Below are 10,794 nucleotides of genomic sequence, written 5' to 3' on the forward strand. Positions count from 1 at the left end.
AAATGTTTCAAACACCTCATCTTCCAACTTCCTCAGTGGCCTAGTTGGTTAGGCAGGTGACTAGTGAGTGAGAGGTTGCAGGTTCAAACCCCACCCTAGACATGAAATTTTTGTTGATTTTCAAAAATTTTTTTTGGGAGAATTCGTTGTTCTAGGAGGGTCTACGAGTAAATAGCTGTCATTAACAATGTTTTTGCCATGATTTCCAGTGCAAAATGCGCAAATTTTCGCGTGTCACTACTATTGACAAACGTTACTAGTCATTAGTAACGTCTGTCAGTAGTAGTGACGCTACTTGCCGAAAAAGTTACTAGTGTTTTTTTTTAGTAATGACGCTAGTAGTGATTTTCTATGAGGGAAATAAAGTTTTAACCCCGCCTAAATAGCCAATTTACCAGACTAAAAATTAATTTTTTAAAATGGACCTAGGGCATTTTGGAATATCGCTCCTCAAATGAACTAACATTTTCTGAATCTAAAACTTACTGTATACTTTTTACTAAGAGAAATAAAACCTACCCAGAACCTATCCTTGAATTCAAAGGACATCCTTTAGTTTTCAAACCAACCACAAAATTCCTCAAACCTATACAGATGGAATTCTATTTAAGAAACTACCTAAAACATGATCACTCCCCATTATTAATTAAGAGTCATTACTTGGAACTGTTATCAAACTATACAGAAGATAACTTATGCTTCACAGATGGTTCAAAAATTTCTAGCATTCATACTGGTCATGCTTACTTAATTAATGACAAAGTTCTCAGTTTCAAAATTCACAACTGTGCCTCAATTTTTACTGCTGAACTCACTGCCATAAAACATTGCCTAATAGATATAATTTCCATTCAATGAGAAAATAAAAAATTCTTAATCCAAAGCGACTGACTAAGTTCATTTCATCCATTCAAAACATTTTTCTGGCCATCCCATAGTCCAAGACATACATAAGTCTCTTTTCAACCTCCAAAATTATGATTACCCAATTGGCTTCATGTGTGTTCCCAGCCACATAGGTATCACTGGAAACGAAACTGTTGATAGATTAGCAAAAACAGCTGCTGCCCCTTCCCCTCTTAAGCAAGTGCAACTTGAGAATCGGAGTACACTTAGGACTTTGAGACATCGTATTTCAGCATTTTAGCAATATTTGAAAGTAGATTGACGAGAAGTACAGCACCGAGTAATTCGAGATGATGAACTTTAAGCTCTTTTATCGGTGTGACTTTTGATTTCGAGGCAACAAGCGAGGCTGAGATCAATGATGAAGAGTAAGATTTGATAGGCCACCTGAACAGAAGAGAAGAAATCCTTATTACTAGACTAAGAATAGGCCACACAAAAATTACTCATAACCACTTATACCAAAAAGAACCAAAACCCCCATGCCAATTTTGAAGAAACGAACCCACATCCATTCAACACATACTTTTCAACTATCCCCAACTGAAACAAAACAGACTTACACTACAGATAAAAGAAAACCCACTATCCCTGACGAACCCTCCGAAATACAAAAATTCATCTCCACAATTGAAAACATCAACCTCACAAACCAAATCTAACCCCCCCCCTTTACGGGTGTAATAAGCTTGTAATTATACCCCCCCCCCTGTCTAACCTTACATAAACTCAATTTGAGTCACTTAGTTACCTGCTGGACAAAATTTCTCGCTTTTACCTAATTAAATTGAAAAGGCAAAAAAATGTCAATTGTCAATTATGTAAATCAATTATTTTTATTTTATTTTTTTTTAGGACAAAAAATTGTTATTCTTTTTTGAGCCAACATCGAGACGTCTATCAATAGCCACAATACTATGGTACGCCAGTTTTGGGAATTTTTTCTTCAATTCGATACTTCCATTTGAAGGATAAAAACTGTACAATGCATCATCCATCAAAAGCAACAGTCTGTCTTCACATTGGGCAACGGTGAATGGTTCTTTAACCTTCCCCAATATTTCCAGAGGTATCTGGTGAAATTTCCAGTGCCACTCTTTACGCATCGAATCGCGGTCAGATATGATAATATTTGATGATGATAATACGATGAAATTACGATCGCTGACCACACTCAGCTGATATACATTTTGAAATCCCGTTTCTATCGAAGGTAACCCAGACAACGGAGTCCATAAATTGTTCTCAAAATCGAATGTTTCCACAATGTAAGCCGAAGGTTGGTCTTCTTTTGATACTTTATACGTTCTGTAAAGCATTTTCCCGTCACTTGTGTAGTGAATGATTTCTTTGTAGTAATATGATTCTTGTTTTGAAAGTACTGTCCAGAGATTAAATTGCATCGAATACTTCGCTACTTGGTCAAATTTTTTTGAGCAAGCGTAGATTTCGTCATTACAATTCAACAAGATATAATAATCACGATTGTAAACGAAAGAATATATGCTATCCAGATTAGGGAGATTCGAATGCAATTCGAAGCATTTTTTCAATAAAAAATTATAAACTTGAAATCTAAGAAGGAAAAGGTTATAAATGATGAATAAATTATTATCAATCAGAGTAGCTGAAATTATCGGATCTTTTTTCTTTAAAAATGATAATGAATATTGCTCCAAAGAATTATTGAACGATGTAATCACTTCCAAATCAGAATTCAGTATGGCAGCAGGTCGTTCACCTACCGTAGCAATAAACACGGGTATTTCTTCTAATTTTCTGGACGTATTTTTCTTCACTTTTTCTGAACAAATGGTATACGGAAGCGACGAAAGAATTTTCCATAATTCAGCTTGAAAAAGCTGTTGCGACTGATTGTTCAAACCTTCTGCATCATCTGTCGTATATTCTTCATCATTCACTACGCAAGAGGGATTTATAATTCGGGCGATTTTTGGTAAAAATTGGTATCGATTGCGGGCATCATGACTCGTCCATTTTGAACATATTTCAACGATTTTATTCGGATCATATTCGAGGAAATGCGGCGCGTTCAATATTTTTTCTAGTAAAGTCCAATTAACTGAACAAAATTGCGACATGTTGATTTTAGGCCAACTTTCATTCAAATTTTTCACCATAAACATTACATATATATCTTCGTACTCCGGGTTTCCATAAGTGAAATCCAATATTTGCGCCACTTCTTCGGATTTTACACATTGAGGCTCCTTCTTCAAACGAAATTCGCAAGCACTTGATAACAAATCAATTTTCAAAATGTGAGAAATTATGAAAGTTTGCGAAATTTTATACCATTTACAGTCCTCTTTTTGTAACGTATAAGACGGGTAGTAGTAATAGAGATAACGAAACACAACATCGAAATCTGTTGGATTGATTATATCGCTTAGTACATACTCTTTATCTATTCTTGGACACTTCAAAGTTCCATTATGCGTAGCGATTGCTTCAGAGTATTCGGCTCGGAAAATTTCTTTAAAGTATCCGGAAACGGATTCCAAAACAGGCCTATGAAGCTTGATTGTAGTATTTTTAATTCGTACCGTGATGTCGCAAAAATCACCATTTTTTCGAAACGCACGCGGCTTCTCAGGATTGTTACGGCTGTTCACAATTGTATTTCTTTCGCTTTCTTCGTCGTTCAAGTTATCTGAATCACATTCACTGCCTGAGTTTGAATTTTCTGTAATCAAAATAATGGTGAAAATAATACTTACAGAGCGGGAAAATAACGTAAAAAAACGAGGGCAAAAAGGAAATTTTTTCTTCGGGAATGTGTTCAGATGACCCCCTGAACTACCAAAAAAATAACCGAACCTCCTAACCCTGGAGCTAAATTTTTTAGGGCACAAAAACCGGTTCCGATTTACGTTTTTTTCGATTAACTCAGAAAATATTAGGTTTACGAGAAAAACTACCATAACTGAAAATGTTCCCCTTCAAATTCTCGACAATATGCTACTATGCTCGATACCCATCCCTCAAGAGGGGTGTCTAAAAAAGGGATGGAAAGAGTAAGCAGGTGTTTCAAAAAAAGGTCAGTCCAATAAATTGATCAAAGTTACCACTTAATATCATTCGTTTTCGCTCAAATTTTTTTTACAAAGTCTACTCACCCAACTATTGATCACACCACCATTGATTGGTCTTCAACCCTCCCAAGGGGTTGGTGGGGGATGCTTAGTTTTTCAAGTAACACACAACTGAATCATATATTTGAAAAACGAATCTGGACATGCAGTGTATCGAATAGTATGATTTTGATGTCGCTGAATACGAATACTAACTTATTTTCTGGGTCCAACTCCTCAAAGCCCCTCTGTGCCCCAAAAAGGGGGTTAAAATTTTGAAAAATTGTGAAAAGTCAAGTGATATATCGAATGGTATGTTTTCGAGGTCGCTGAGTACGAATATGACTTATTTTTTGGGTCCAACCTCCTAATGTCCCTCTGTGCCCCAACAAGGGCAAAAATTTCAAAAGATCATCAAATGCAGTCGAGTGATATATCAAATGGAATGTTTTTGAGGTCACCAAGCACGTTTTAAAGAAAAATCTTGAGATGTAAAATGTTTTCTTTGCAACATGAGCGTTCAAACTTTTTGAACAGCGATCCCGATAATACCTTGGTAATACCTCTACTTACCTCTCCCCCAGCTAGGGCGGAGAAAGTTCTCAAACGAGCTGAGAAGGAACTAGAAGAGAAAATCCAACACTCCAACAGGGGAAAGATAGAGACCAAATCAAATGGGATCTTCACCCTGGAGGAATTGGAGGATGATCTGTTTAGACAACACCCACAGTTTGCCCTGGCCCATTGTGTCAGCTGAGACTTCAGGATGTCCAAAAGGGCATTGCGCTCCTGTTCAAACGAGCCTTTGGCAACTAGGACACTCTGAGGTCAAGGGGTGCTAAGGTTGGTGAAGTAGTTGAGCTCAAAAAAGGTGGAAATTACATCCTTTACATCATCACCAAAGAACAGCACAAAGATAAGCCGTCAATCAAGGACTTTGTAACAATGATGGAAGCACTTGCTGCCAAATGCAACTAACTCAAGTTCGAAAACATAGCAGTAACAAGACTAGGGTGTGGTTAGGATAAACTAGAGTAGCCAACAGTGAAACAATCCATCATAGAATGGTTCAGGGACCACCCAGTTACTGTCAGAGTATGCACCCAGAAGGAGGAATAGCTTCAATCCTGATCTACCAACCAATCATCGACCAGAAGAAGCCCTGTAATAACCCACCCGTACAACAATTGTCGACGTCGACATTTACATCGACTACATTTTTTTCCAACATGATGATGGGAAAGTGACCAATAAGTTATTTAATAGGAATCTTCTGTCCCTAAAGAAGCCAAGTTAATGAGAATTTCCGAAATTTTCTCATTATTTCTGATACCTTGACATGCGATGTCGACATGTTGATGTAAAATTTGATGCTCGAAATTTACATCCACAACTATGTCGACCAATTTTTCAGAATTAAAATTTCTGTTTCCGTGTTTAAAAGCTCAGTAAACATTTGAAAAGATGATCTTTGTTTGAAGGGAGAAAAATTTTTTAATGCCCTTGATAAAATTATTCATTTTTCCATAGTTTGGAGTTGTCGATGTTATGTTGATGTGAAAGTCGATCATCCAGAAATACATTGACACTAACATCGACCAAATTTTCAAAGATTTCTCAAAGGGTATTCCTGGGTAAGATAGGTGAAATGCCCCTGTCCTCGGATTTTTGAAATTTTGATGAAACATTGTTGGGTGTCTTTAAAAAAAATGTTGGAGACGAAAAATTAAGTTGATATTGTGGATGTATTTGTCGATGTTGAATTGTCGTCAACATTAAAATGTATTAGTTTAGTACTCTTTTAGATAACCTATTGCACTTTTCAGTATAAAGAGTTTAATGTTCAACTATACTGAATATGGACTTTTGATCTGTACTTCTCGGAGGTAGCCTCCGCGTCGATGCTGCTTTCGCTTTCAGCATGAGCAATGGCCACCTAAGTGTGTAAGAAAAAATGATTTTTGGAAAAAAATGTCAATTTTGAAACTACAATTTAACAATTTTGTGTAGCTGGAGGTCGATGTAAATTTCAATGCCAATGTCGATCCATCCACATCCGTCACATTTGGACTCCACATGCCGATGTATATTTCGACCCTGTGTCAAGCCAATTGTTGACATAAATGCTGATCAACATTGGTCGACAATTACATCAACAATTGGCTCGGCACAGAGTCGAAATTCACATTGACATGTGGCATCCAAAAGTGAGGGATGTGGATGGGTCGACATTCACATCAAAATTAGCATGGTCATTGTTGTACGGGCATTAAAATGCATTACCTCAAGCTGTAAATAACTATAGTTAGACTTTTCAAAACCTATGCATGCCATAAATATATTTTTCTCAACACTATAAGCTTAAATTAATTTAGTATGGGTTTCTTTCTTGTAATATGTATAATGCTGTACATATTTGCAAAGTAGACCAAATAACTAATCGTACCTATTTTCCTAAATTTTTTCAGCCTTAAATACTTAATTAGTCATATCTAGTATTGTAATCTTAAGTCCAATGTGAGAGGCTGGTGTGAAGCCCTTAGCAAGTGCACCAGCCTCCTCGCAAAAGTCCGTCCATATCCGAAACTCGTGAAATGCAAAGGGGAGACCAAAACTTGTTGACCCCCTCCCCTTAGGCACAAAATTCTCCTCCCTAAAATCCTTTTCCCAAGAAGGGTTGGGGGATTCAGTCTACCTGATGGGCATGTGTGAATAACAAAGCCTGGTAGGGTGATTGGGTCCTTGGCAACCGCCTAGGGGGTATGGGTTGTGGGGACAGCCCGTCTTTCCCCCTCCTCCTCCCCCCGCATCGACTTTTCAAAATTTTATCTCATTTAGAAGGGCGTGAAGGGGTTCTGAGGAACTACATATAAGCAGAAATCAAGTTCATATTCGTATTCAGCCACCTCGAAAACATATACCATTCAATATCACTGGACTTCTCACAATTTTTCGAAATTTGGGCACTTTTTTGGAGCAAAGAGGGACATTGTGGGATGGGACCCAAAAAATAAGTTCACATTTGTGCTTGGCAACCTCAAAAACATACCATTCGATATATCACTCGACTTAATCCCTGATTCGGATTTCAAATGTATGATTCAGTTGTGTGTTACTTGAAAATTCAAGCATTCCCCACCAACCCCTTGGGAGGGTTGAAGACCAATCAAGGGTGGTGTGATTAATGATTGGGTGAGCAGACTTTGTAAAAAAAATTGAGTGAAAACGAATGATATTAAGTGGCAACATTGATCAATAATTTATTGGACTGACTTTTTTTGAAACACCTTCTCTTTCCACCCCTATTTTTAGACACTCCTCTTGAGGGATGGGTATCGAGGGTAGTATCAAATTGTCGGAAATTTGAAGGGGAACATTTTTAGTCATGGTAGTTTTTTTTGCAAACCTAATATTTTCGGAGTAAATCGCAAAAAATGTGAATCGGAACCGGTTTTAGCCCCCTAAAAAAATTAGCTTCAGGGTTAGGAGGGTCGGTTTTTTTTTTGGTAATTCAGGGGGTTCATCTGAACACATTCCCGAAGAAAAAATTATATTACCTGAAGAATATTTTACGAAATTATGATCGATTGGGAATTATTTTATCGACAAAGAATTTTATAGATAGATACGGAAGAATTTTGTTAGAGAAAAACACTCTCTGGAAAAAATTTCCTTCGGGGAAGTTCGTGCGAAGAATTCAGTCTCTATTAGTCCGGCATATGACAATAGGAGTAATTGCACCCCCCCCCCCGCCGCCGATCCTCCAGGACAACTTTTTTCTTAAAGGGGACATCCTAAGGAACATTTTAAAGCAAAGTTGCCAAAAAAAAAATTGGCCTTACTTACAAAATGGCGGCCATTTTGATTGACAGGTCAGCCGAAATCGCAGATTTTGCGTTTTAACATAGGACTTGCACGAACTTTTTCAAACTTTACAAAGGTAGATCGAAAGATCATGCAAAAATTTATCAGCTGTCAAAATTTCAAGTGCTAAAGTGCGTTTTTCGATTTTTGGTGAATTTTTGAAAATCGAATTTAGGCCAAAAATGAGGGAGAAAATCAAAATTTTACCAAATTGACCAAGAACGCTGAAATTTGCGATATACCCTATTTTCGACATGCCAAATCGATTGGTAACGGTTTCAACCCGTTTTGAGTAGTTCTGGAGCCTCCAGCAGATTTTTGAAACTCGAAATTCCCACAAAATTCCATCAAATTGGAGTTGTAAAGCTAAAATTTATTCTAAAAGCTAATTTCAATACGCTACGAAGTACTGCAGGTGAATTTCAAGTCGTTTTGGAGCCTCCAGCAACTTTTTGAAAATTCCTGAAGCCTCCAGCAGATTTTTGAAACTTTAAATTTCCCAAAAATTTTATCAAACCAAGATGGAGAGTCGAAATTTATTCTGCAAACTAATTTCAATACGCTACGAAGTTGACTGCTGGTGAATTTCAAGTCGTTTTGGAGCCTCCAGCAACTTTTTGAAAGGTTGTACGACGTTTTTTTGAAAAATTAAAATTTCCTAAAAGTAGCTGGAAGCTTCAAAACCATTTGAATCCACCATGTAGCTTGCGAAGTAAATTTCAGCTTGCCAACTCCCTTTTGATAAATTAATGTTGGGGAAATTTTAAGTTTCAAAAATCTACTGGAGGCTCCAGTAATTTTCAAAAAAGTCGCTTGAGGCCCTAAAATGACTTGAACCCACCTGAAGTCGTCTTCAGAGGGTGTTAAAATTGGAGTGTAGAGTAAATTTCAGATTTCCATCTCCATTAGATGAAATTTTGTAAAAATTTAAAGTTTCAAAAATCTACTGGAGGCTCCAGTAGTTTTCAAAAAAAAGTCGCTGGAGGCTCTAAAATGACTTGAATCCACCTGAAGATGTCTTCAGAGGGTGTTAAAATTGGAGTGTAGAGTAAATTTCAGCTTTCCATCTCCATTTGATGAAATTTTGTAAAAATTCAAAGTTTCAAAAATCTGCTGGAGGCTTCAGGAATTTTCAAAAAGTTGCTGGAGGCTCCAAAACGAATTGAAATTCACCTGCAGTACTTCGTAGCGTATTGAAATTAGCTTTTAGGATAAATTTTAGCTTTACAACTCCAATTTGATGGAATTTTGTGGGAATTTCGAGTTTCAAAAATCTGCTGGAGGCTCCAGAACTACTCAAAACGGGTTGAAACCTTTACCAATCGATTTGGCATGTCGAAAATAGGGTATATCCCAAATTTCAGCGTTCTTGGTCAATTTGGTAAAATTTTGATTTTCTCCCTCATTTTTGGCCTAAATTCGATTTTCAAAAATTCACCAAAAATCGAAAAACGCACTTCAGCACTTGAAATTTTGACAGGTGATAAATTTTTGCATGATCTTTCGATCTACCTTTGTAAAGTTTGAAAAAGTTCGTGCAAGTCCTATGTTAAAACGCAAAATCTGCGATTTCGGCTGACCTGTCAATCAAAATGGCCGCCATTTTGTAAGTAAGGCCAACTTTTTTTTTGGCAACTTTGCTTTAAAATGTTCCTTAGGATGTCCCCTTTAAGAAAAAAGTTGTCCCGGAGGATCGGCGGGGGGGGTGCAATTACTCCTATTGTCATATGCCGGACTATATCTTACTTTACTTTGATTGACATACACAATACACATGCGCCAACACTTGCTTACCTACTTGTCTAAATATACAAGAACTACAATTCCTTACTTTTACTTACCGAAGATTTTAGGAGCGCGCTTTAGCAATATAGCGCACAATGGAACAAAATGGCATCTTGTCTTTTCGTTCAAGCACTCAAGTTCCCCAATCAGTTGCATAAGGTGATCGAGTGGTTTATCAGACGAAGGTGTTTTCTCATTTTTATTTTGTTCTGTATCCAATTGTTGCGACAAGCATTTGAAAAGACCACGCAATAAATACTCGAACTCTTCATTCTGCTTGATGAAATCGTATAATTCAAATATTTTTGCATCCTGCGGCGAATATATTTTCAAATCGCCTTCTATGAAACTTTCAAAACTTTTCAAATCTATTTCCATCCCAAAATAGTTCATCGCCTTCAATAGTGAAAGATAGTTGTCCTTATTCAGAACGTCGTTCAAGTATTTTTTTTTATGAAGTATATCCAGTATAGTAGGAAATACTTCGTCATTTTCTATCGATTTAATTTCTAAAATCGAGTCATTTTTCTGTTTAAAATCGTCGGAAGTGAATACTCTCTCGAAATAATCCGAGTTTAACGATGCTGTCAATCTATCCAAATGATAAATGTTCGATCCTAGTTTCACCATTTGATCTTGACACAGAGATGAAAACGTGTCATGAGTTTGTGCTGCAGTAGCTGAAAAAACAGATACGATTTAGATAGGTACTGATATACCTAAATAAAAAAAACTATTAGCGTTCTTTTTTATTAAAGAATTTGATAAAACTCACCCAGAATAATAGGATTGAGATTTCCATTAAATGCTAAAAATATACAAGTAAGCAATAATTTCACAGCACATGATTTCATTTTTTGTCGATATTGAATTGGAGATCGTGGGTAAGTGAGTACCTATTGCTAATTTCTTTCCTCTTGATGTGTTTTTATGACGTAAATCACAAATTTATGAAAGTTACGAAAGAGGAGTACCAAATGAGGAAGTCAATAAATATCGAAGCAGATCGATTTACCACAAAATTTATCAATATTTCTTGATTACTTTAGTATCATTTGGCAGCTGAACTTCTAAATATTGATACGTAACTAGGTGCCTATCTGTTTAAGTACTTATTAAGTGGTCAGATTGTATCAAAATTACA

The 10,794-nt window shown here is 36.6% G+C and overlaps 1 protein-coding gene and 1 long non-coding RNA gene across 2 annotated transcripts in view; both read right to left on the reverse strand.

The window, feature by feature from the left end:
* LOC135839058 (uncharacterized) overlaps positions 1-10,794 on the reverse strand; it is an 86,674-nt gene that overhangs the window by 50,552 nt on the left and 25,328 nt on the right. The gene's annotated exons all lie outside the window — the stretch shown is intronic.
* On the reverse strand, positions 1,730-10,669 carry LOC135839042 (uncharacterized). Its single transcript, XM_065354896.1, has 3 exons — positions 10,426-10,669; positions 9,707-10,330; positions 1,730-3,613 (listed from the first exon to the last, which is right to left on the reverse strand). The coding sequence occupies exons 1-3, from the start codon at positions 10,502-10,504 to the stop codon at positions 1,758-1,760; spliced, it is 2,559 nt and encodes an 852-aa protein (XP_065210968.1). The 5' UTR covers positions 10,505-10,669; the 3' UTR covers positions 1,730-1,757.

This window comes from Planococcus citri, chromosome 1 (assembly GCF_950023065.1).
Source record: "Planococcus citri chromosome 1, ihPlaCitr1.1, whole genome shotgun sequence".
NCBI lineage: Eukaryota > Metazoa > Arthropoda > Insecta > Hemiptera > Pseudococcidae > Planococcus > Planococcus citri.